Source organism: Lithobates pipiens, unplaced genomic scaffold (genome assembly GCF_037356315.1).
Source record: "Lithobates pipiens isolate NorthernLeopardFrog02 unplaced genomic scaffold, aLitPip1_a1.2 Scaffold_8, whole genome shotgun sequence".
NCBI lineage: Eukaryota > Metazoa > Chordata > Amphibia > Anura > Ranidae > Lithobates > Lithobates pipiens.
In genome coordinates, this window is record NW_027507903.1 from 591,662,220 (window position 1) to 591,689,885 (window position 27,666).

The 27,666-nt window shown below is 45.5% G+C and overlaps 1 protein-coding gene across 2 annotated transcripts in view; it reads right to left on the minus strand.

Moving 5' to 3' along the window:
• The window catches only part of DENND1C (DENN domain containing 1C), a 152,259-nt gene extending 124,837 nt beyond the window's left edge, over window positions 1-27,422 (minus strand). Inside the window, exons 1-2 of one of the 2 annotated variants that reach the window (XM_077470472.1) lie at window positions 27,023-27,422; window positions 10,618-10,682 (exon numbers count right to left, since the gene is read on the minus strand). In XM_077470472.1, coding sequence (XP_077326598.1) covers window positions 10,618-10,682; window positions 27,023-27,039 — 82 coding nt within the window. In that variant the 5' untranslated portion in view covers window positions 27,040-27,422. The remainder of the gene's footprint in view (window positions 1-10,617; window positions 10,683-27,022) is intronic. The other variant, XM_077470473.1, reaches the window with a different exon arrangement.
• Window positions 27,423-27,666: the final 244 nt, after the last annotated feature.

The window sequence follows — 27,666 nt, forward strand, 5'->3', positions numbered from 1 at the left end:
AGCACTGCCTTCCGGATTTGAATATAAAATGCTACCAAAAAACCTGTTAGCGATGGCAGGGATCAGGCCTGACTCTGCGATCGCTGCAGTTATGTGTTTAGTGTTTTGTAAGTGACAGTGATCGATCGATACTGCACTTGGGTGGGCTGGGCAGAGGGGCAAAACGCAGGTGCTAGCAGGTATTTGGGCTGATCCCGCTAACAATGCGTTTTTTTGGAACCCTAAACTGCTGGGGACGCTAGTATAGATCTGATCAGATCAGATATTGATCTGTTCAGATTCTATACCACTACGGGAGGTGTATGCTTTGCGTGTGGGTGTTAGCGGTACTGGCACTAACCTAGCGCTGCCTGGGGCGACGCAGACCCTGACCCTAAAACCTAATTGATATCACCCGGCGGGTGATCAGGGGGTTAAACCTTTATTGGGTAATAAATGGTGGGTGCCCTGATGCTATAAAAAACAAACTAACCAGAGTCACCCGTAACACTTATACGGTGATCAGTGGTGAAAGGGTTAACTAGGGGCAATCAGGGGGTTCAAATTTTTATTAGGTAGTATATGGGGGTCCCTGGCGCTATATAAAAACCTGACGGGGAACCTAAATAACTAACTGGCTAACCAGCGTCACCAGTGACACTTATACTGTGATCGCTGGTGAAAGGGGGTGAAAGGGTTAACTAGCAGCAATCAGGGGGTTAAAACCATTATTGGGTAGTATATCGGGGTACCTAGCGCTATAAAAACCTGGCGGTGAACCTAAAAAAATAACTAGCTACCTAGCGACACTAGCGACACTGATGCAGCGATCAGAAAAATTATCGCTTAGTGACACTGGCAAAAGGGGGTGAAAGGGTTAACTAGCGGAAATCAGGGGGTTAAAACCATTATTGGGTAGTATATCGGGGTACCTAGCGCTATAAAAACCTGGCGGTGAACCTAAAAAAATAACTAGCTACCTAGCGACTGTAGCAACACTAATGCAGCGATCAGAAAAGCGATCGCTTAGTGACACTGGCAAAAGGGGGTGAAAGGGTTAACTAGCGGCAATCAGGGGGTTAAAACCATTATTGGGTAGTATATCGGGGTACCTAGCGATATAAAAACCTGGCGGTGAACCTAAAAAAATAACTAGCTACCTAGCGACACATGCAGCGATCAGAAAAATGATCGCTTAGTGACACTGGCAAAAGGGGGTGAAAGGGTTAACTAGCGGCAATCAGGGGGTTAAAACCATTATTGGGTAGTATATCGGGGTACCTAGCGCTATAAAAACCTGGCGGTGAACCTAAAAAAATAACTAGCTACCTAGAGACAGTAGCGACACTAATGCAGCGATCAGAAAAGCGATCGCTTAGTGACACTGGCAAAAGGGGGTGAAAGGGTTAACTAGCGGCAATCAGGGGGTTAAAACCATTATTGGGTAGTATATCGGGGTACCTAGCGATATAAAAACCTGGCGGTGAACCTAAAAAAATAACTAGCTACCTAGCGACACATGCAGCGATCAGAAAAATGATCGCTTAGTGACACTGGCAAAAGGGGGTGAAAGGGTTAACTCTAGGGGCAATCAGGGGGTTAAATCTTTATCGGGGGGTGATAGGGGGCTACCCTGGACCTAACACTAACTGTCCTGACAGTTTTTACTGTCACAACTGACACTGAATGCATTGATCAGTAAAGAAATGATCAATGCAATCAGTGACACTGTGACTGGGGGGGGAGGGGGGGCGGGGGGGATCGGGAGGCGATCGGGGGGGGGGGTTTGTGTGCCTGTGTGTACCTACATGTCAGTGTAGTGTTGGTGCACACTTACTATTAGTCTTCTCCTCGTAGTCCGGTCAAAAAGACCGCCCCGAGGAGAATTACATCACTTCCTCCTTCCTGTGTAAACAATACACAGTGGGAGGAAGCTTCTCATTGGCCAGGAGCGATCCAGAGGGGGTGGCCGAAAACCAACGGCCATCCCCTCATCACGGAGCGCTCCTGGAGCGAACCGGACCGCCGTATCCAGCGGGAGGGGGTCCGATCGGACCCCCCACCCGCTGGAAGGCAGGCACGTACATCTACGTGATTGTGCCTGCCTGTGCCATTGTGTTGACGTACATTGGCAATACGTCCTGAAGTGGTTAAGGATGAGTTGGCCCGTGTTGGAATCCCAGATTCTTTGGAGGACTTAATCGCTTCGGCCATTCGGATCGATAGGAGACTTCGTGAGCGTAGGGCGGAACGCTCCACTCAACCCCAAAGACCAGCCTGGATGTCCGCCAGGACCCCTTCTTCAGCACCCTTCTTCACTCCATCCCCTCAAGGGAGGCCTGCCAGTGTCGCCCAAGCTTCTGAAGAACCCATGCAGCTCGGATTACTCCGGCCTACCCTGTCACCTGAAGAGCGAGCCCGCCGTCGGCAGATGAACTTGTGTCTATACTGTGGCGGCCCCCGGACATTACGTGACCAACTGCCCTGTTAAGACACGTAAGTGCCTTTCTTCTGTGTCTCACAACCCTGTAACTCTGCCTTCCAACACTTTCCATGTTGCCCTTCTGCTCTCATTTCAGCTGCAGGGAAGAACGATTCACGTCAACGCTATCCTTGACTCAGGGGCCTGCGGCTGTTTCATCGACGCTGCCTTCACCAACCTGCACTCCATCCCTCTTCGGAAAAAGCCCCATGAACTTTCCATCTTCCTGGCTGATGGTTCACAAATTAAATCTGGCCGAGTCACCCAGGAGACTCTTCCACTACCAGCTACCACCTCCTGCCAACATACGGAACTGCTAACCTTAGACGTCATCTCATCACCACTTTTCCCTGTGATCCTAGGTATTCCGTGGCTGCAGGCACATAACCCCTCCGTCGACTGGTCTTCCGGGGAGGTGAGATTCCTCTCCCCTTACTGCCAGGATCACGGTCTTCCTGGAGCTTCTGTACAGCCCAGAACGCTCCTCTGTCTGGACCCAGACCAGGACTTATGTCAGTTAGTTCCAGAGCCTTACCAAGAGTTTCTGGACGTTTTCAGTAAACGGGGGGCTGATTCTCTTCCCCCACATCGCCCCTACGATTGTCCCATCGAGCTCCTTCCTGGGGCAGAAATCCCGTTCGGGCGTGTCTTCCCTTTGTCTGAGAAAGAGCAGGAAGCCCTAAAGGTCTATATCACCGAGAACCTTAAGAAGGGGTTCATCCGCCATTCCACATCTCCTGCCGGTGCCGGAATATTCTTCGTTACAAAGAAAGATCAGACCCTTCGACCCTGTGTGGATTACCGGGAGTTAAATAGAATCACGATTAAGAACCGGTATCCCCTACCACTGATTCCGGAGCTTTTTCAGAAACTAAGGTCAGCAACTATTTTCACTAAGTTGGACTTGAGGGGAGCTTACAATCTGGTCAGAATACGAGCAGGCGACGAGTGGAAGACTGCGTTTCGAACTCGTTTTGGGCACTACGAGTACTTAGTAATGCCCTTCGGACTTTGTAATGCCCCGGCCACTTTCCAGAACCTGATAAATGACGTTTTCCGAGACTTTCTGGACATTTTCGTCATTGTCTACCTAGACGACATTCTAATCTTTTCCGGGTCCCTGGAACAGCATCGTGGGCACGTCAGCAGAGTGCTGCTCCGGCTCCGGCAACACGGACTTTACGCTAAAGCCGAGAAATGTAAATTTGAGCAGCAGGATATCCAATTTCTCGGCCTTGAAATCTCTCCAGCAGGCATCAAGATGAACCCGCAAAAGGTTTCTGTGGTTCTCGAATGGCCAGCCCCCACCAATAAAAAGGGGATCCAGCGCTTTGTGGGCTTCGCCAATTTTTATAGAAGATTCATTAAAGGGTTCTCGGCCATTATCGCCCCCATCACCCAGCTCACCAAACAAAATGTACGTTTTCATTGGGGACCTGAAGCGCAGGCCGCCTTCAAGAAGCTCAAGAACCTGTTCACCTCTGCTCCCGTTCTCAGCCACCCGGATCCGTCAAGACCCTTTATCCTGGAGGTAGATGCTTCCAAGGTAGCAGTAGGGGCGGTGGTCTCCCAACGTCAAGGTAAAGATGACCTGATGCACCCCGTGGGGTTCTTTTCTCGCAAACTTTCTCCGGCAGAGAGAAATTATGATGTGGGGGACCGAGAGTTACTCGCCATCAAGTCTGCTTTGGAGGAGTGGAGATACTTACTGGAGGGGGCGGTACACCCCGTACTTATCTACACAGACCACAAGAACCTCGAGTACCTCCGTACCGCTAAGCGTCTGAAACCTCGGCAGGCCCGCTGGGCCCTCTTTTTCTCTCGGTTCTGCTTTCATATTACCTACCGCCCCGGGTCAAGAAACGTAAAGCCGGATGCGCTTTCCCGCATGTTTGATAGCTCCAAGGACATCGCACCCCCTGATACCATCCTCCCTGCTAACACTTTTTTGCTTGTCCAGCCTGACCTTTTGTCCCTATTAAAGGGAGCTTCCCTCGGATCCTCCTGCCCTCCAGGAGTTTCGGTCATTCCCAGAGAAGGGCTGCTTTGGAAGGACAATCTAATCTTTGTTCCGGAAGACATCCGAATAAAGGTCTTGGGTCTCCTCCACGATCATCCTCTCGCCGGGCACTTTGGTGTCCGCAAGACTTTGGAGCTTGTACAGCGCTCCTTCTGGTGGCCAGGCATGAGGGAATACTGCAAGAAATATGTGAATTCCTGCCCCGTGTGTAGTCGGAATAAGGTCCCCAGAAACCGGGCCTGGGGTCTGCTTAAACCACTTCCCGTACCCGACCGCCCCTGGCGGATGATTACTATGGACTTTATTGTGGAACTTCCTCCTTCTGAGAACTGTACAGCCATCTTTGTGATCTGTGACCGTTTGTCTAAAATGGCCCATTTCTTACCCTTGAAGGGAACTCCCACCGCATCTGAGACGGCTCACATCTTCATCAAGGAGATAGTCAGGCTTCACGGGGTACCCTCCAATATTGTTTCCGATAGGGGGGTGCAATTCACCTCTCGTTTTTGGAGAGCCTTATGTGAGGCCCTGAAAATAGAATTGGCCTTGTCCTCCGCCTACCACCCGCAGACCAACGGACAAACGGAACGCACCAACCAAACCCTTGAGCAATACATTAGATGTTTTTCATCCTTTGTTCAGGACGATTGGGTTTCCCTCTTACCTTTGGCGGAATTCGCCTACAACAATGCCAGCCATGCTACCACTGGCCAATCCCCGTTTTTTGCTAATTTTGGTTTTAATCTGTCCTTTTTTCCTGATATTCTTTCAGAATCCCACGTTCCAGCGGTACAGGACACAGTATCTTTTCTGCAGCGGAATAACCAAATCCTACAAGAGACCATAACCAAGGCTCAGGCTGATAGCAAGAGAAACTTCGATCGGGGAAGAAGGGGAGAATTGATTCTTCAAGTCGGGGATCAGGTATGGCTTTCCACTTCTAACTTGAAATTAGCTTGCCCCTCTAAGAAGTTGGCACCCAAATTTCTGGGTCCATTTCCAGTTAAGAGGAGGATTAATGAAGTATCATATGAACTGTCCTTACCTGTTTCCATGAAAATACACCCAGTCTTCCATGTAGCTCTGCTTAAGCCTGCCGTACCTGACCCTTTTCCCGGTAGAGGAACAAGTCCACCTGACCCTGTGTTGATTGATGGCAATGAGGAATATGAAGTGGAGGCCATTCTGGATTTCAGAAGACGTCGTGGACAAGGTCAGTTTTTAATTAAATGGAAGGGCTATGGTCCGGAAAATAATTCATGGGAACCTGCTGCTAACCTACATGCAGATAGATTAATTCAGGCCTTTTTTGCTGCACACCCTGAAAAGAGGGTCATTAGGGGCACCCGGAGGTTGCCCCTTGTGGGGGGGCAATGTCAGGAATCCGTCCGTTCTGCACGATCGGGTCTCCGTTCGCGCACGCGCATTCGTGCCGCGGGTCGTCGTGGGCACGCGCGTCTCCGAACACGAGCGGGTGCACATCGTTCGGATGTGCGCGCGGCACACGCACGTGTGCGCGTTAGCGCTATTGGCGCCAGTGGCCCTTTTTAAAGGAACAGCTGCAGATGTTCTGTGCTGTTCGTCTGCAGCTTGTGCCTGAAGTAACCTGTTTATCTGCCTGCTACCTATCTGATACCTGACCCGGCTCCGTCTGACCTTGTTGACCTCTCCTGCTCCGACCCCGGCTTGTTTGACTCTTCTTGGACTGTTTACCTGTTGCCGAACCTCTGCTTGTACCTGATACCTCTGCCGACTCCTGCTTGCTTCTGCATCTGCCACCTTCGCATCCTGAAGAGCCATCCATCCTGATTCCACGGTCTGCAGTCTTCTCCTAGCTGCTCCCCTGCTACAGTGAGTTCCTGCTCCAGAGGATCCTCATCTACTCAGTACCTGCTGCTGCACCTGGCTGGACTCTCCTACCCCGCTGCGCTCCGGTCTCCCTGTCCCCATTCCAGTGAGACCAGAACCAGAGCCGTAAGAGAGGTCCCCTTCCACTAAGTCAGACTCACCATCTGAAAACCTTAACAGTTTGTTCGCTCTCACATGGATGCACTAAGCAGGCTAGACCCCGAGCCACGAGGAGGTAGAAAAGAACAGTCAAAAGACCTACGTAACAAGGTAATGAAACTTTACAAAGATGGAAAGGGCTATAAAAAGATACCCAAAGCCTTGAATATGCAAGTCAGTACTGTTTAATCATTTATTAAGAAGTGGAAAATTAGGGGCTCTTTTGATACCAAGCCAATGTCAGGTAGACCAAGAAAGTTTTAAGCCACAACTGCCACAGGAACTGTTCAGGGTACAAAGGAAAACCCACAGGTAGCCTGTGTACAGAGGTTCATCCAGAGGAGTTATCTTGTCTGCTGGCATGCCCATCCTGACAGTCCCCCCCTTACATCAGTGTTCTTAGACTCCTTTCACACTGGGGCATTTTACAGGCGCTATAGCATTAAAAATAGTGCCTGCAAAGCACCCTAAAACAGTTGCCCCATTCACTCCAGTGTGAAAGCTGGAGGGCTTTCACACTGGAGCGTTGTGCTTGCAGGGCATCAGAAAAAGTCCTGCCAGCAGCTTTGGAGCGGTGAAATCAATGGAGCAGCGCTGTCATACAGGCGGCAAAACGCTGTGGCGGGGTTTTGCGGGTGGATTTAACCCCTTTTCGGCTGCTAGCGAGTGTTAAAACCGCCACGCTAGCAGCCGAATAGCGCCGCTAAAACGGCAGTAAAGTGGCGCTAAAAATAACGCTGCTTTACCGCTGATGCAGGTGGCGGCACAGTGTGAAAGGGGTCTTAGTGTTCTGCCTTAATTCAGAGTCCCCAGAGTTATCCCGTACACCAGTGTCTGCAGAGTCCTCCCTTGCAGTGGGAACTCTGCGGATTCAGATGTAAAGGGGGAACTCTGCGGATTCAGATGTAAAGGGGGAACTCTGCGGATTCAGATGTAAAGGGGGAACTCTGCGGATTCAGATGTAAAGGGGAAACTCTGCGGATTCAGATGTAAAGGGGAAACTCTGCGGATTCAGATGTAAAGGCGAAACTCTGCGGATTCAGATGTAAAGGGGGAACTCTGCGGATTCAAATGTAAAGGGGAAACTCTGCGGATTCAAATGTAAAGGGGAAACTCTGCGGATTCAAATGTAAAGGGGAAACTCTGTGGATTCAGATGTAAAGGGGGAACTCTGCGGATTCAGATGTAAAGGGGGAACTCTGCGGATTCAGATGTAAAGGGGGAACTCTGTGGGTTCAGATGTAAAGAGGGAACTCTGCGGGTTCAGATGTAAAGAGGGAACTCTGCGGGTTCAGATGTAAAGAGGGAACTCTGCGGGTTCAGATGTAAAGAGGGAACTCTGCGGATTCAGATGTAAATAGGGAACTGGGTGGATTCAGATGTAAAGAGGGAACTGGGTGGATTCAGATATAAAGGGTAGCTGAGTGGATTCAGATGTTAAAAGGAACTCTGCAGATTCAGATCTAAAGGGGAACTCTTCCTATTCAGATGTAGGCGGAGACTCCATATGATTAGAAATGTTATTTAGTGACAAAATATATCAATATTGTACACTACAAAAAATAAAAAAAATTGCGGTGTGCCGCTAAAGTGTTCGGGTTTGGCTTGAAGAAAACGTGGCAACCCTAGCTACACTCATAAAATAAAAAATACAAATGCTTTAACAAGTTTTATTTTATTAGCAATATATGGACTAAATGATAAAAGTTTGTGTAAATGTGTTTAAAGTAACATTCACATTTGAGCTTCTCCAGCCATTTTATGAGCATTTTTTATTTTATGCCTGTACAAGTGTTTTTTGGGTGTTTTCAGGCTTGAATGTATTTGTTTTATTATTATTTATTATTATTATTTAAGATCCTTATTAGGGATGAGCCGAACACCCCCCCCCCCCCCCCCCCGGTTTGGTTCGCACCAGAACCTTCGAATGGACCAAAAATTTGTACGAACTTTAGAACCCTATTAAAGTCTATGGGACGTGATCGTTCTAAATCAAAAGTGATCATTTTAAAGGCTAATATGCAAGATATGCAACAGACAACACCAGCAATAATCTTCAGGTGTATACTGTTCTGGAGGCACAAAACACCCACTTTAACTCCTGCAGATGCCTGTATTAGAGAACACCAGCAATAAAGGCTAGATACAGGTGTATACTGTGCTGTGCTGGAGGCACACAACACCCACTAACTCCTGCAGATGCCTGTATTAGAGAACACCAGCAAAAAAGGGTAGATACAGGTGTATACTGTGCTAGAGGCACACAACACCCACTAAGTCCTGCAGATGCCTGTATTAGAGAACACCAGCAAAAAAAGGTAGATACAGATGTATACTGTGCTGGAGGCACACAACACCCACTAACTCCTGCAGATACCTGTATTAGAGAACGCCAGCAAAAAAGGGTAGATACAGGTGTATACTGTGCTGTGCTGTAGGCACACAACACCCACTAACTTCTGCAGATGCCTGTATTAGAGAACACCAGCAAAAAAGGGTAGATACAGGTGTATACTTTGCTAGAGGCACACAACACCCACTAAGTCCTGCAGATGCCTGTATTAGAGAACACCAGCAAAAAAGGGTAGATACAGGTGTATACTGTGCTGTGCTGTAGGCACACAACACCCACTAACTTCTGCAGATGCCTGTATTAGAGAACACCAGCAAAAAAGGGTAGAAACAGGTGTATACTGTGCTGGAGGCACACGACACCCACTAACTCCTGCAGATGCCTGTATTAGAGAACACCAGCAAAAAAGGGTAGATACAGGTGTATACTGTGCTGTGCTTTAGGCACACAACACCCACTAACTCCTGCAGATGCCTGTATTAGCGAACACCAGCAAAAAAGGGTAGATACAGATGTATACTGTGCTGGAGGCACACAACACCCACTTTAACTCCTGCAGATGCCTGAGAAAAGAAGACTGTCCCTGCCTATCTTGCTCTTTCCATGCATGCCGGCACACACTACACAAGGCCGCAGCGCTAGCGGCCTTATATAGTGTGGGGCGTGTACTAAACCCCCTGAGCTATAATTGTCCACAGGCAATTATGGCTCTCCTCACTGCCGGCGCTGTGATTGGCCAAGCATGCGGGGTCACAGTGCATGCTTGGCCAATCATGAGCCAGCAATGGCGAACGGTGCGAACGGTCCACAAAGTTCTGAATTCGCCAAACAGACGAACGGCCGATGTTCGTGTCGAACACCGAGCTCATCCCTAGTCCTTATATAGCGCCGTCAATTTATGCAGCACTTTACATATACATTGTACATTCAAATCGGTCCCTACCCTCAAGGAGCTTACAATCTAAGGTCCAAAGTTTTGACCAATGAAGACCTAGTTACTAGGAGAAGAAGAGGCAAGAAATGATGTAAAAACATTAGGTTAAGTGTATTTTTCAGAGGCTCCCATGAAAGTCTTTAGGGACCTAAAATGTACTAGACTGTCCTAGAGAAGTTCACGTACTATTTTGAGCTTTGAGCTATGAGCTTTAAGCCACACGACATTTAGGTGTGAACAGGAACCATAGGATGCAATGGAAATCTTCATTTTGAGCTCTTCTATAAGGCCGCGTACACACGCGCGGACTGTTCGCCCAACCTTGTCCGCTGAACAGTGTTTGGGCGGACAGTCCGCTCGTGTGTGGGGCTTCAGCGGACAGTTTCAGCGGACAGTTGGACGAACAAGGTCTTACGGAAATTCCGAAAAACTGTCCGCTGAAACAAGGTTTCAGCGGACTGTTCGCTCGTGTGTAGGCTTGTTCGGCCAACTAAGTCTCGCGCATGCTCAGAAAGGATTTCCACGTCGGAAGGTTGCATTGCAGTGTATAGGACGTCGTATTTTTCGTCCCGTCGTACGTGCCGTTCACGTCATCGCGCACGGTTTCAGCAAACTGTTCGTCCGTCGTGTGTGGCCATGTCCGTCCATGCTAAGTTTGAGCGGACTGTTTGCCGAAACTGTTGGACGGACAAAGTTGGGCGAACAGTCCGCGCGTGTGTACGCGGCCTAAGTGTTAGGTGTGAACTGAGCATAAGAATCATAATATACATAAACAGCACAGCTGGATTAATCATCAGTGGTTGTAGAGGAAGGTAAATAAAGCAAAAAATAAAGCAAATTACCTTTATCTGAATTTATGGGGCACAGAACCTCGAAATATCCTTCAAAGATCCGTTCTGGGTTCTCCCTGCAATGAAGATACAAAGTGGGCAATAAACATTTCCTTCATTTGGTACGACAATGAAAAGGATTATAGCATAGTCATATTAGCCAAAACATTAACCTTTTATTAATATTACCAGTGTGCATGAATACATTCCTGACATGTCATGATATACAGTAACAGTATCATTTTTGATAAAAGCTATCATTGGTCTTATATAAAATATAAACCTATAGTGTATAAAATATAGTATATAAAATTTGTTTAAATTAACCACATGGCCTCCGGAAGATTTACCCTTCTTCAAGACCAGGCAATTTTTTTGTTAAAGCCACTGCTTTACTTTAACTGAAAATTGCGCGGTTGTGCGACGCTGCACCCAAGTAAAATTGAAGTCCTTTTTTTCCCATAAATAAATATAATAAAATAAATAAATATAATAAAATAAATTTCTTTTGGTGGTATTTGATCACCTCTGCGGTTTTTCTTTTTTGCGCTATAAAAAAACAATATTTCTTTACTTTCTGCTATAAAACATATCCAATAAATAAAAAAATAAAAAAATCAAATTTCTTGAGAAATTTAGGCAAATATGTATTCTGCTACATATTTTTGGTAATAAAATCCCAATAAGCGTATATTGATTGGTTTGCGCAATAGTTATAGCGTCTACAAACTATGGGTTATATAGTGGAATTTTTATTTATAAAATTCCATAAATATATCCCATAGTTTGTAGACGCTATAACTTTTGCGCAAACCAATCAATATACGCTTACTGTTTTTTTTTTTTTTTTTTGCAGAATACATATTGGCCTAAATTTATGAAGAAATTTGATTTTATACATTTTAATACATTTTATACATTTTTATACATTTTTTTATTGGATGTGTTTGATAACAGATAGCAGAAAGTAAAAAATATGTAGCACTGACTCCCAAAGGAGCGGCTGATTTTATTGGGCTTACCGTTACCTTCTTCACCTCGTATGCGTCTAGGGGTTTCCCGAGGTAGATGGCCCAAAAACTGTAGAGACTGACGACAGATCCACTTAAAGGGATTTTTATTTGCGAAAAGTAGTTAACAACACAGTCTCTCAACATAGGATCGGAGGGTTTAGGTGAAAAATCCAGGTACTCTTAAGGTTAAATTCAGTAGGAAACAGTCTCTCACTTTGAATAAATCCAGAGAATAGCCATTCACAACTGGATCCTCACCCTAATTGGATAGTCCTTCTCTCACCAGGCCTAGCAGCCAACAGGGTACTTGAGTCAGAAATAAGTCTCTGCCACAGACTTTGCTATAGACCACGTGAGGGAAACTTGAAAGCTTGTAGAACGCTCGTGTGGTAACAGTACCTTGCAGCCAGTCCGGCGATACCGCACGAGATTGGATTCATTTAGGTCCTTCAGCTTGTCCAGGCTCTTGTTGAGAAGCCAACCCTTGCATGGCCTTCTCCCGAAGAGTCCTCTCCTGGATAACTTCACAGTTGCTGGGCCTCTCCACTGACCGAGAGGGCACCGGACCACCTCCGAATCCTCCTTTTAGTTTCCTCGTCTTGGGCTAGCCAGCCCCGAGACGTAAAGTCTAGTGGATCTGCACCCCAGGCCATGGAGGGCTGGTCAGCAGGACCAGGACCATGCAGTCAGAACATACTTCTGGACCGGAACCCCGAAACACGTGACATCCGCACCTTAAGTACCCCCTGCCAGAAAGCACAGCAAGAGCGACAATACCACTGGGCTGGTTCTGAAAAAGAGTAACCTTAATGCACCCAACTAGACTGTGTTTCATGCCTGCCAAAAGTGACAGCGCCCCCCATGGCCAGGCAGAACACCCTGCCATCCAGTTAGACTGATGCTGAGGTCAAAAATTTAGAATAATTTGACCCAAACCAAACTGCGGTTTTGAGAGTAACATTAAATTGCAAAACATATAGGGTGTGCTCTTCAGGAGCCAGCGCTACAAATATATATATATATATTTTTTTCAAAATTGGCAGTCATTTTATGTTTATAGCACAAAAAAAAACCCCGCAGAGGTGATCAAATACCACCAAAAGAATGCTGTATCTGTGAGGAAAAAAAGGACATACATTTTATTTGTGTACAGTAATTGTCAGTTAAAGTAATGTAGTGCCGTATCGCAAAAATGGACTGGTCAGAAAAGGGGGGTAAATCTTCCAGAGGTGAAGTGGTAAATAAACTTGGGTTTAACTGTGGGCAGCTGAAGCTGCTGTATGTTCACTTCCTGGATTTACACAGACACACAGAGGCACACCTCCAGCTCTGCAGCTCTGATTGACCCTCTTATGACTCATCCCCCCTCCCTTCCTTGCAAACTCCTGAGAGTGTGAGAGAGAACTGTGTATGATGTCATAAGCCTAGGCTAATGACCAGATAAGAAAGATGAAGTGGGCTGTATAAGGGGAAAAAAATCTTTTATTGTCCAAAGCTAAAACAACAAAGGCAGAAGATTTAATAGATGGAAAGTTGAAAAAATGACTGAAGGTCTGCTTTAAATGCTTAAGGACCACCTCCTGCACATTTATGTTGGCAGAATGGCACAGCTGGGCACAAGCACATACAGGTACGTTGCTCTTTAACTATTTTCAGACCGGACCATTTTGCTGGTCAAAGACCAGACCACTTTTTGCGATTCGGCACTGCGTCGCTTTAACTGACAATTGCGCGGTCGTGCGACGTGGCTCCCAAACAAAATTTACGTCCTTTTTTTCCCACAAATAGAGCTTTCTTTTGGTGGTATTTGATCACCCCTGCGGTTTTTATTTTTTGCGCTATAAACAAAAATAGAGCGACAATTTTGAAAAAAAACGCATTATTTTTTACTTTTTGTTATAATAAATATCCCCCAAAAATATATAAAAAAACATTTTTTTCCCTCAGTTTAGGCCAATACGTATTCTTCTACATATTTTTGGTAAAAAAAAAATCGCAATAAGCGATTATTGATTGGTTTGCGCAAAAGTTATAGCGTTTACAAAATAGGGATAGTTTTATAGCATTTTTATTAATAATTTTTTATTATTTTTTTTTTACTAGTAATGGCGGCGATCAGAGATTTTTATTGTGACTGCGACATTATGGCGGACACATCGGACATTTTTGGGACCATTGTCATTTATACAGTAATCACTGCTATATAAATGCAGTGATTCCTGTGTAAATGACACTGGCAGTGAAAGGGTTAACCAGTGGGTGGCAGTGTAGGGGTTAAGTGTTCCTAGGGGTGTGTTACTAACTGTGGGGGGGTTGGGCTTTCATTTAGTGAACACTGATCTCTGCTCCAATCACATGGAGCAGAGATCAGCGTCACTAGTTGCTAGGCAGAATGGAGAAATGCTGTTTACACGGCATTTCCTCCATTCAGCCGTCCCGTGAGACAATCGCGGTTATGCCTGCGGCGATCGAGTCTGCGGGTCCCGCGACCGGACTCACGGGGGTCCCGACCAGCGAGGGAGCGTGCCGCCGGCGGCGCTCTCCCGATGGCAGGGCGGCATTGAAGATTGGACGTACATGTACGCCAATATGCCTGCCCGTGCCATTCTGGTGACGTACATCGTCGTGCGCTGGTCGGGAAGTGGTTAAGTGCCCGGCGGCGAGCTCCGTGACCGCGGCTGCGGGACACGGTCGCCGCTGGTGTCCCGCAATTGGGTCACTGAGCTGAAGAACGAGGAGAGGTAAGTGTAAACAAACCTCTCCACGTGCTTCCTACTGTGGCTGTCACTGATCGTCTGTACCCTGTTATAGGGAAAGACGATCAGTGATGTCACATGCCAAGCCACGCCCCCTACAATAAAAAAACACACAACGTCACACATAACCCCTCCTCACCCTCTAGTGGTTAACTCCATCACTGCCAGTGTCATTTACACAGGAAACAGTGCATTTAAATAGCACTGATTGCTGTATAAATGACAATGGTCCCAAAAATGTGTCAAAAATGTCCGATATGTCACCATTAAGTCGCAGTCACAATAAAAATCGCTGATCGCTGCAATTACTAGTAAAAAAAAAAAATTTATAAAAATGCTATAAAACTATCCCCTATTTTGTAAACGCTATAACTTTTGCGCAAACCAATAAATACATTTTTTTTTAACAAAAATATGTAGAAGAATATGTATTGGCCTAAACTGAGGAAAAAAAATGTTTTTTTAGATATTTTTTGGGGATATTTATTATAGCAAAAATATTGAATTTTTTTCAAAATTGTCGCTCTATTTTTGTTTATAGCGCAAAAAATAAAAAACGCAGAGGTGATTAAATACCACCAAAAGAAATCTCTATTTGTGGGAAAAAAAGGACGCCAATTTTGTTTGGGAGCCACGTCGCATGATCGCACAATTGTGAGTTAAAGCAACGCAGTGCCGAATCGCAAAAAGAGGCCTGGTCCTTTGGCTGCAAATTGGTCAAAGTGAAGTGGTTAAGATCTACATTTTTTTCCAGAATATTACTTAAAACCACCAAACAATTATTTATATTTTCTGAAAGCAGCCTGTAGAATAAAATGATGATTTGATGTTGCAAGATATTTGACTGCTTACGAAGAGTACATTTTCAGTACAAAATACACTAAAATTATTTTTAATTGGAGTTAAGCCTTAAAAGGGAAACTCCACTTTTGTGGGAAAAAATTTAGAAAAAATATATAGTATACACAAAAGCAATTGCAAATCCTATGCAAGCCATATTGTAATTGGATGTTAAAAAAATTAACTTCCTTTTCAGTCTGAAGAGCTGTAATTTTCTGTACAATTCAATGCAATATTGCAACATGGAGGCCCTCTGTACATGGCTGGTGTATGAATCACCTCCAGAAATGTAATTTCCTGCATGTTTTATTGGCTCACTGACTTTTCCAGAAGTCTAACATACAAGTCATATTTTAGGCCTCCCCTGCAATAAGAATTTAAAAGCGGAGGTCCACCCTAAAGTGGACCTTCCGCTCATTGGAACCCTCCCCCCTCCGGCACCACAATTGGCACCTTTCAGGGGGAAGGGGGTTGCAGGTACCTGTACAGTACAGGTATCTGCACCCACTTCCCGCGTAGATTCTGCAGAAGGTACGCCCCTTTCCGCAGAATCTACGCCCCTTTCCGAAGGTCCCCCGCTGCCTGCTGGGAAACACACGGATCCCAGAGACAGCGGGGACCATCCTTATTGTGCAGCGCGACTCGCGCATGCGCAGTAGGGAACCGGGAAATGAAGCCGCAAGGCTCCACTTCCTGATTCCCATAGCCAAGATGGCGGTGGCAGCACCCGAGAGACGATCGAGAGATCGGCTTCGGGTGCCGACATCGCGGGCGCGCTGGGCGGGTAAGTGTCATTATTTTAAAAGTCAGCAGCTGCAGTATTTGTAGCTGCTGGCTTTTAAAAAAAAAACGGCGGACTCCCGGTGGATTCCCGCTTTAATTGTGGTGAGATACTCCTAAAGGGTCCATCACTTCTAAAGGGATGCAGACCCTGCCACTCTCATTAGAACGGTGCAAGTGCTTCAGCTGATTAATAATGAAAAAGTCACTCCCATTCAGTTTCATTCTTCACACAACAACCAGCTTTTTCTTCAGTCTAAAAACAGGTAGGAAACTGCAATGAAGTTTGTTAAAATTCCTTTAATGTACATTGATCACCCAGAGGGGAATGTTTTCCTCAACAAAAGTGGAGTTACTCTTTAAACTTGAAATTAACAATTCAAAAATAGTAGTGTGGGAGTGTGGGGTCTGCTCTTGCTGCATTTGCAGTTCAACAAGGATGGCCTCATCTGCACAGCACCGACATCAACACACTTTTAATAGATGATTATCAGCAAGTGGTCATATTTCTCTGCAAAAGAGATATTTATCACCCATGTAGGCGATTTTTAATATCTCTGTGGCATTACAAAAATAGTTAGCGATTATAGATAAATGTAGCCATTGATTGCTACACAGATAAGATTAATGGCTCTATATGGCATCAGCTACATAAATGTGGCTCTATATGGCATCAGCTGTATCAGCTACATAAATGGCATAAATGGTATTGTATAGGCTACACAAGGAGCAGCAACAGTTATGCCACACAGGAGCGGAATTTCTGTCTGAAAAATCTTGGATGGTTTCTCCGACGGAATTCCGCTCAAGCTTGGCTTGCATACACACGGTCACACAAAAGTTTTCTGAACTTTCGACCGTCAAGAACGCGGTGAGTGACGTTCAACACCACGACGAGCCCGGAAAATGAAGTTCAATGCTTCCGAGCATGCGTCGAATTGTTTCCGAGCATGTGTAGGAATTTTGCGCGTCGGAATTGGTACAGACGATTGGATTTCCTGGTCGGAAATTTATCCGACCAAAAAATTGAGAACCTGCTCTCAATCTTTTGCTGGCTGGAATTCCGCCAGCAAAAGTCCCATGGAGCATACACACGGTCGCATTTTTGGACCAAAAGCTCTCATCAATCTTTTCCTGGTGGAATTTCCGATCGTGTGTATGGGGCATTAGAGTTGATCCTGGCATTAAAGCCTAAGTTTAGTCACAAATAAAAATACTAAAACCAGCACAAGGGACATTACAGCCCTGGCCAAAAGATTTGACAATTGCACAAATATTCATTTTTACAAAGTGCTTTCTTAGTTTTTATGATGGCAATTTGCATATACTCCAGAAGGTTATGGAAAGTGATCAATTGAACTGCAATTCATCTCTTTTCCATGAAAATGAACATAATCCCCCCAAAAAACACTTTCACTACATTTCTGCACTGCCACAAAAGGACCAGCTGACATCATGTCAGTGAATCTCTTGTTAACACAGGTGTCAGTGTGAATGAGGACAAGGCTGGAAATCACTCTATAATGCTGATTGAGTTAGAATAACAGACTTTAAAAACAGGGTGGTGCTTGAAATCATTGTTCTTCCTCTGGCAACCATGGTTACCTGCAAGGAAACACATGCAGCCATCATTGCTTTGACCAAGATTGCACCTAAATCAACCATTTATTGGATCATTAAGAACTTCAAGGAGAAGGTTCAATTGTTGTGAAGAGGGCTTCATGGGAACAAAAGAAAGTCCAGCATTAACCAGAACCGTCTCCTACAGTTAATTCTGCTGCAGGATCGGGGCACCAGCAGTGCAGAGCTTTCTCGGGAATGTTTTTTTTTTTCTTTTCACCATGTGACAGTCAGCTACTCTTGGTTGCTAATTTTCTTCACTTTCAATTTTTATTTTACCTCCAACGAAGCTCTATTTGAAAAGTGAAACATGTTAGGTTTGGGTGATTTGATTTTGGGAGCACCTTCTGACTTTATTTTTATTTAGGTTCACATGATTTCATTTTTGTCCTGACACATTCTTTCCCCCCTCCCCTTCAGTTTTCTTTTTTGTGGGGTTGTGTCAATGTAGTCTTGATTTAAAAAGAAGCTTTTTTGTGGCTATGGTGATATACGGCGCTCGTCCATCAGTGGTTATTTGAGTCCACTTGGATGAGTGTACCCGTATAGCATATCTGAGAGATAGATAATTTCATAGGGCAGACAATAGATAGCCCATATTTTCAGTAAGACAGTATTTACTAGCATAATTTCTCTTTTTCTGTTCATTTTATGTGGACAATAGATGGGTGGAGAGGCAGATATACCCCCATCTCTTGATACCAGGTGGTGTTGGCGAGTAGACCTTTAATTTATATATCCTCTAAGCCCTTGCACACACGGTCGGACATTTCGACAACCAAATCCGTCGGATTCTGTCTGTCGGATCTTGTCCGAAACTGTTGCATACACACGGTCGGACAAAGTTGTCGAAAAATCCGATCTCTCAGAACGTGATGACGTAATTTCGTTACGATGGGACTACGTTCAGGCTAGTAGCCAATAGCTTTGATGTAGGAATTTGATCTGAGCATGTGTGGCACTTTGTCTGATCGGAATTCTCTACACATGATCGGAGTATGTACGATCGAACCAGTTGGTCGGAAAATATTTCCAACATGTTGTAAAATTTGGTCTGACGGATATTCCGACGGAAACAGTCCGATGCATACCAGACACAGTCGGATTATTTGACAACACGGTCCGATAGGACACATTCCGACGGATTCTCCAACCATGTGTACAAGGGCTAATACAGCCTGGAGCCTTTATATTGAATATAGGAGGAAATATAACCCTCATATTGTCTATAAATATATTGTGGTAGTATGGTACCCCACCAGCAGAAGAATGCAGGGTTCTCAACCAGGCAGGTTGAGGGGCTCCAGGAAAGTTCTTTGTTTGTGAGGAAACTGGCTTTTCAGTTTCCTCATTGTTTTCAAGAATCCAGTTTGGGACCTGGAGCCCGGAGATTCCATAGTGTTATGGGTGGGACGGAATCTCCAATCCTGGGACCGGGTTTTGGGAACAGCCAGAAGTCTGGCTGGATGATTGCACAGGTGGGTCCTGGGCTTATAACAGAGCCAAGACCATGGTTCTGGGCTCCCCCCTCCCGAGGAGTCCAGGCCAGCAAGGGAGAAGTGTGCATGTCTGCACAGGTCGGTCTGTCAGAGCAGAAAGAGGGCCCAAGCTTGTGGGCTGAAAAAGGAAGCTAGTATAGAGTGCTGAGGTACTGGGTGTACAGGAACTCTGTTATAGAGCCGAGAGGGCTGCAGCATAAGTCTGAGCAGCAGTACTGCTAAAGAGAGCCAGGTGGCTTGGTATTTTTGATTCTACTTACATTGTTGCTGTGGAAAGCTGAAACCCCTGTGTGGGCAACTCTTCTGTTATCGGACTTTTCTTTCTTTAATAAAAGTGGGCCTACAAGCCCTTAAAACGGCATATCTGGCGTGGACTCAGCTCACTGGTTAGCTCTACCCTTAGGGCCGGTTCACACTGCAGGCGAGGCGAGGCGTCTCCGACTTGCCTCGCCGCGACCTGCGGCGACCTCAGCGGCGACTTGCAGATGACTTCTGTATAGAAGTCAATGCAAGTCGCCCCGAGGTCGCCCAAAAGTAGTACAGGAACCTTTTTTCTGAGTCGGAGCGACTCGAGTCGCTCCTCTCAGAACGGTTCCATTGTACAGAACGGGGGCGACTTGCGGGAGCGAGGCGAGGCGAGTCGCGTCGCCTCGCATCGCCCGCTGTGTGAACCGGCCCTTAAGCTAAAATAACCCCAAATATTACAATATATTCAAGAGAAGTTTTCACCATTTAAACCTGGTAGATGAATTACCACATAGAGATAGAACGTTGACTTTTATATATAATGGCATTGACCTCATCCTATAGGTATACCTGTTATCGTAATTTACATACTTTTTATGATTTACAGTAAAGGTTACGTTTTAGTTAAGTGGCCTTTTGGTGCACAGGGAAGCGTATCCTCCTCTAGTTCTACTCTTGATCTGGAATGGCAGCAGGCAGGCGTGAGGACATCGGCACGCATGGTGAGGAGAAGACTTTTGGAGGATGGCCTGGTTTCAAGAAGGACAGCAAAGAAGCCACTTCTCTCCAGGAAAAACATCAGGGACAGACTGATATTCTGCAAAAGGTACAGGGATTGGACTTCTGAGGACCTGGACTGGCATAAAGTCATTTTCTCTGATGAATCCCCTTTCCGAACGTTTGGGGCTTTCAGAAAAAACCTTGTCCGGAGAAGAAAAGATGAGCTCTACCGTCAATCCTGTGTAAAGCCAACAGTAAAGCATCCCGATACCATTCATGGGTGGGGTTTCTTCTCAGCCAAGGGCGAGGGATCACTCACAATTTTGCTTAAAGCGGGAGTCCTGCCCTACTGACACCGTCCTCTGCCCTATTGACACCGTCCTCTGCTCTATTGACACCGTCCTCTGCCCTACTGACACCGTCCTCTGCCCTACTGACACCGTCCTCTGCCCTACTGACACCGTCCTCTGCCCTACTGACACCGTCCTCTGCCCTACTGACACCGTCCTCTGCTCTACTGACACCGTCCTCTGCCCTACTGACACCGTCCTCTGCCCTACTGACACCGTCCTCTGCCCTACTGACACTGTTTACTGCCCTACTGACACTGTTTACTGCCCTACTGACACCGTCCACTGCTCTACTGACACCATTTACACACATCCCTCCCCCCTCCATACACTATCCATGTATACAGTCCCCCCATATATACTGTTCTCCACTCCCCAGACAGCATCCATATATACAGTTCTCACCGGGTGACATCGTCCTCTGCCCTACTTACATCGTCCACTGTCCTACTGACACCATTTACTGCTCTACTGACACCATCCTCTGGTCTACTGACACCATTTACTACCCTACTGACACCATTTACTGCCCTACTGACACCGTTTACTGCTCTACTGACACCGTCCACTGCTCTACCAACACCATTTACTGCTCTACTGACACCATTTACTTCTCTACTGACACCATTTACTGCTCCACTGACACCATTTACTGCTCCACTGCTCTACTGACACCATCCACTGCTCTACTGACACCATTTACTGCCCTACTGACACCGTCCACTGCTCTACTGACACCATTTACTGCCTTACTGACATTGTCTACTGCCTGCCCTACTGACACTGTCCACTGCCCTACTGACAATGTCCACTGCTCTACTGACACCATTTACTGCTCTATTGACACTGTCCACTGCTCTATTGACACCGTCCACTGCTCTACTGACACCGTCCACTGCTCTACTGACACCGTCCACTGCTCTACTGACACCATTTACTGCCCTACTGACACTGTCTACTGTCTGCCCTACTGACACTGTCCGCTGCTCTGCTGACACTGTCCGCTGCTCTACTGACACTGTCCACTGCTCTACTAACACCATTTACTGCTCTATTGACACCATCCGCTGCTCTACTGACACCGTCCGCTGCTCTACTGACACCGTCCGCTGCTCTACTGACACCGTCCACTGCTCTACGGACACCATTTACTGCCCTACTGACACTGTCTACTGCCTGCCCTACTGACACTGTCTGCTGCTCTACTGACACTATCCGCTGCTGCTCTACTGACACCATTTACTGCTCTATTGACACCGTCCACTGCTCTACTGACACCGTCCACTGCTCTACTGACACCGTCCACTGTTCTACTGACACTGTCCACTGCCCTACTGACACTGTCCACTGCCCTACTGACACCATTTACTGCTCTACTGACACTGCCCACTGTTCTATTGACACCATTTACTGCTCTATTGACACCGTTCACTGCCCTACTGACACCGTCCACTGCTCTACTGGCTGACAGTGTCCACTTTTAAGGTAGGCTATTTTCACTGACATTTCTTTATTAATCGAATCATATTTTATGGGTACACTAAATGCTTTTGTTTTATTTAATCATGCCCCTTTAAGTCCCCCCACTTTTAATGCAATTTGGCTATAGCAACTGTTCACTGTAGCACACTTCATTACTACTCTTTTTGGGTAACCCAAGGTATTTTACAATCCTATAGCGTGTACTACAAAAAAATTGGCATGCACCGTGAAAATGTTCGGGTTTGGCTTGAAGAAAAGGTGGCAACCCTAGCTAACAACCACTTTAAGAGTGCCGACTATGCCTGCCATTTCTGCCCAGATCCTCCATTCATAGAAGCTGTACAATGGTGAATGAAATATTATCTATAAATGGAGGAGGCAGATATTTCATTCATCTGCTCCTCTTCCATTCATAGAAGCTATTGATGAGTGCCTATCATGTCCTCTATTAACTTTCTCCAGGACCTCCAGCAGATTGACAGCCTGATCTCTGTTCTTGTGTGCTGTGTAGAGAGGGTGTACCCCAACTTTAAAAATTCAGCACTTTGAACGGATGTAGAGAAGAGAAGACTGCTAAGAGATATTTTAGCATAAGAGATATTTACGAAAGACAAATCCACTTTGCACTACAAGTGCAAACTACAATTGCAAAGTGCACCTGGAAGTGCAGTCACTGTAAATCTGAGGGGTAGATCAGAAATGAGGGGAAGCTCTGATGATTTTATTATCCAATCATGTGCAAGCTAAAATGCTGTTTTTTATTTTCCTTTCATGTCCCCCTTTCAGTGCAATTTCAAGTGCACTTTGCACTTGTAGTTTGCACTTGTAGTGCAAAGCGGATTTTCCTTTAGTAAATAACCCCCAATGTCTTGGTATGCTGACGCCTTAAGAGTTCCCTTCACTGGAACTAAGGGGCCAAGCCCAACCCCTGAAATACAAACCCACACCATAATCCCCCCCTCCACCAAATGATTTGAACCAGTGCATAAAGACATGGATGAGCACGTTTAGGCTGGAGGAACTTGACTGGCCTGCACAGAGTCCTGACCTCAAGACCTTTGGGATGAATTGAAGTGGAGACTGTGAGCCAGGCCTTCTCATCTAACGCCTGACCTCACAAATGTGTTCCTGGAAGGATGGTCAAACATTCCCATAGACACACTCCTAAACCTTACGGACAGCTTTCCCAGAAGAGTTGAAGCTGTTATAGCTGCAAAGGGTGGACCAACTCAATATTAAACCCTACAAACTAAGACTGGGATGCCATTAAATTTCATGTGTGTGTAAAGGCAGGTGTCCCAATACTTTTGACAAAATAGTGTATGTAGGAGAATTTGTTTCATCTCTGCGCATCACCTGAGGTCAGTCACTTCACTGAGTAAATGTAAGGGTTTACAACCACTTTAAAGAGGAAGTAAACGCTCCCACTCTGATGCTTCTTTTCATTTAGTCCATTATAATAAGTAATTATCAAACTATAGCCACTGTAATCCAGCCCAAATCGCATATTACTTACTGTTTAAAGAAACTTTAAAAAAAACTTGTTTTCAGGGGCCACAGTGGAGTGTATTTCTGCCCTTAAATTGAGCACTTTCTGTACTGTTAACCAAGCCTCCTTCTCAATCCAACGTTTCTATGGCAACCCTGCTTCCCTGTTCATAACTGACTTGTTTTATTTCATAGTATTTACTTGTGCTGATTATCTAGTGTTTGCCTGTGTGAGTCTTATCAGCTTCAGCTGATAAGACTGCAGTAATGCTGTCCAATGGCCAGGTTTACACTGCATGTGATGTCACATGGTCACATGGGGGGGTGTAGGAGGAAGCGCTCAGTCTCCTGGGATTTCAGTGGTGTGCCATAGGAAGTCCTGATAATAGATAGACAAATACACAGAGTGTGCTGTAAATCAGGGGATATCTGGGCATGCTCAGTGACATCATTCTAAAGAACAAAAAGGATTACAACAATACTAAGCAAGTAAGGAGATGTATACAAGCAGTGTTCATTAGGGTTTTTTATGCTGATTTACATGGGACAAAGTTGTGGGGGAGGGTTTACAACCACTTTAATTCTTCATTGAATCAAAATTCCAGGAGCTGTCTCTCACAGTATTAATTGTATTATAATGATATAGATAACTTATATAATATTTTATTGTGCATTATACATAACGAGAATGTATTGTTAAAAATGGAAAAAGGTAAGCTAACTCTGCAAAACCCTCCTTCACCACCCTGGTCCTCGCTGGACTCAACTGGTCTAATGACATAGTGCCCCTGCCACCAGCTGCGTGAACATTGCCAAGAGCACGCAATACACCCAGATGAGCGGGGCGAAGTGTGTTCCCAGAAACACATCGGCTGTAGCACTTATTATAAGTTTAGAATAAATCTTATTTTTGGACTCTAAAGCCCCGTACACACGAGAGGACTTATGTCCGACAGACTTCCGAAGGAGTTCTGCCAGAGTTCTGCCGGAGTTCCGACAGAGTTCTGACGGACTTTTCGGCTGAGCGGACTTGGCCACACACAATCACACTAAACTCCCACGGATTCGAACGTGATGACGTACGACTGGATTCGAATAAGGAAGTTCATAGCCAGTAGCCAATAGCTGCCCTAGCGTCCGTTTTAGTCCGTCGGAATAGCATACACACGAGCGAATTTTTCGAAGGGACTGGGTCCGGCGGAGTTCCGTCAGAAAAATTTGAAGCATGTTCCATATTCTAAAGTCCGTCAGACTTTGGTGAATCAAAAGTCCGTTGCAGCCCACACACGATCGAATAGTCTGACGGAATCAGTCCGTCGAACTTTGGATGTTGAAAAGTCTGCTCGTGTGTACGGGGCTTAAGGCCGCGTACACACGGGCAGATTGTCTGCCCAACTTAGTCCGCTGAACCGTGTTTTAGCGGACAATCCGCTCGTTTGTGGGCTTCAGCGGACTTTTCCAGCGGACAGTCTGACGGACTAAGTCTTTCGGAATTTCCGTAATTTTGTCCGTCCAAACTTGGTTTTGTCCGTCCAAACTTGGTTTCAGCGGACAGTCCGCTCGTGTGTAGGCAAGTTGGACGGACTAAGTATGGCGCATGCTCAGAAAGGATTTACACGGCCGAAGGTTGCATTGCAGTGTATTGGACGTCGTTTTTCTAGTCCCGTCGTACGTGCTGTACACGTCATCGCGCAAGCTTTCAGCGGACTGTCTGTTCATCGTGTGTGGTCAAGTCCGTTCATTCAAATGTTGGACGGACTGTCTGAGGGATTGTCTGACGAACTTAGTTGGGCAGACAATCCGCCCGTGTGTACGCGGCCTAATACTTTGGTGTGGAGTTTTGATCTTCAGACTTGAATGTTACTCCTGTATTCTGAGGCCACTGTTCCAGGTCCTCAGTTCACAGGAGCAGCTCCCTCATCATCTAGATGCCCCACTGGGACACCACCAGAAGATAATTGCTAAATATATCATTAGCACTAAAGTATACTATATCTGTCTAAGCCCTTGTACACACGGTCGGAGATTCCGACGGAATGTGTCCTATTGGAGCGTTTTGTCGGATATTCTGACTTTGTGTGGTCTGCATCGGACTGTTTCCGTCGGAATATCCGACGGACCAAGTTTTCCAACTTGCCGGTAAAATTTTCAGACAAAATGCTCCGATCGGACATACTCCGATCATGTGTAGCCTACTCCGACGGACAAAGTGCCACGCATGCTCAGATCAAATTCCTAGACCAAAGCTATTGGCTACTAGCGTAAACGTAGTCCCGTCGTAACTAAATAACATCATCACGTTATGTACAATCGGATTTTCCGACAACTTAGTCCGACCGTGTGTATGCAACATCACTTCCGGACCTCTTCGGGAATTAATCCGTTGAAATTACTCCGACGGATTTGGTTGTCGGAATCTCCGACCGTGTGTACATGGGCTAAGACCCTAGTACAGCGATGGGAAACCTTGGCACCCCAGATGTTTGGAACTACATTTCCCATGATGCTCATGCACTCAAAACAAAACATCTGGGTTGCCAAGGTTCACCATCACTGCTCTAGTACCATCAATATACTACTTCAAGATTTTCCAGGAACAAGATGACAACCCAGAAACCTAATAAAAGGCTCAACAAATATTGTTGACAATGATGGACTTTTTAGGCATTAAATATAGATATAACAAAGGGGGGGGGGGGGGGGGGGGTATTTAAAACAATTTTTATTTCTAAAACATACAAAATCTCAATGCCTCAGAGCATGATCTTTCACTGTCTAACATATTATAAGTACATCATATTCTACATATATTCCCATAAGCATCCAATGTGGGAGCATCAAGGAACAAATAACCATCAGTACAAGAATAGGTTTATACAGACAGTATATCACAAATAAATCAGCTCAGAGATACTAAAATGCTCTACATGTTTCGCGTTCACCATAACGTTTCATCAGGAGCTTATACATTTTTTCTAAAAATAGAAAAACATAGCATTAAGAAAAAAAAAAGTCCATCATTGTCAACAATATTTGTTGAGCCTTTTATCAAATTTGAATATCGGGACATGGCATGTTTTCTATATAATGTATCCCCAGGACCACCCTGTGGTAGACACATACTAAGTTTAACCCAGAAACCTGCTTATGGCAGTAACGTCAACGGTCATATCACTATCCTTGCACTTTAAAGAGCAGCCCCAGACAATACATAAGGACGGCCTGTGAGGAACCGATTCTAAGAAACACTGCAGCACTGTGTTGAGTCATACAGTTCTGTCAGTATTTTAATATTTATATTTCTCACGGTTCCTGCAGCCTCCTGTCTCTTGATTCTAACGCTGTGCAATCTCCCTCTGACACTGCATGTGCAAGCGAGGCTGCACTGACCTCAAAAAGAGGAGGACATGTCAATAAACACACAAGCTTGACAAATAATGTCTACAACATGCCATACGCAAATGCTGAGATTAGATAAGCTGTGTTCACTGAGTGAAGTTTTCATGACCTTCAAAACATATGAAGATGTGGAAGATATATTAGACAGAAAGAGGCAGGAGAAAGTAAAAAAGAAGACTTTGAACGAACGATTGCACCATAAAATAAAACCAGCATTTTCTTACTTAATACGGGACCCCATGTTGGTGGTGGAAGATTTCCTGATGAGTGTGACCTCTGACTCTCAGAGCTGTCTTGCCATCGTCCCCGTGCCTGGTCTTGTCCTTGTGTCCTTGGTAGGCCTCCTGTCTTCTTGTGGACCTCTGTCATTGGAGAGACCCAAGGGTCCTGTAGACAGTCCAGGTCTGCAGATCAGAGTGGCTGACAAGCAGTGATGGTGAGCTTAGCTACTAAGGTTTCCTGTGTGGTTTTTCTAGAGGAAGTTAACTTATGAGGCACAACATTAAAATTGTGAATACTTAAAAACTGTACCGACCTACGCAAGGCACTGACTGAAAAGGTGCATGTTATACCTCATAAAATATATGTTTGAAGTGTAATCAGCCTTCTGAGGAGAGTCTTCCTGCAGCATAATTCTATAGGGTCTACTTATATTATAACGGACAGTACATATTATATGTGGTACATAGGACTCCTCCCTCGATTTCTCAATAGGCATAAGCTCAAGATCGTCTTAGCTTTCTTCTTCCTCTGAAAAGAAACAAAGACTGATCTTATCCTATCTGTCCTTCATATGTAATCAAAGGCTATATAGGCAGAGGCATTGGGCAACCAAATGTCAGAGTCTCACAGCCAAAGTTGCTGGCAT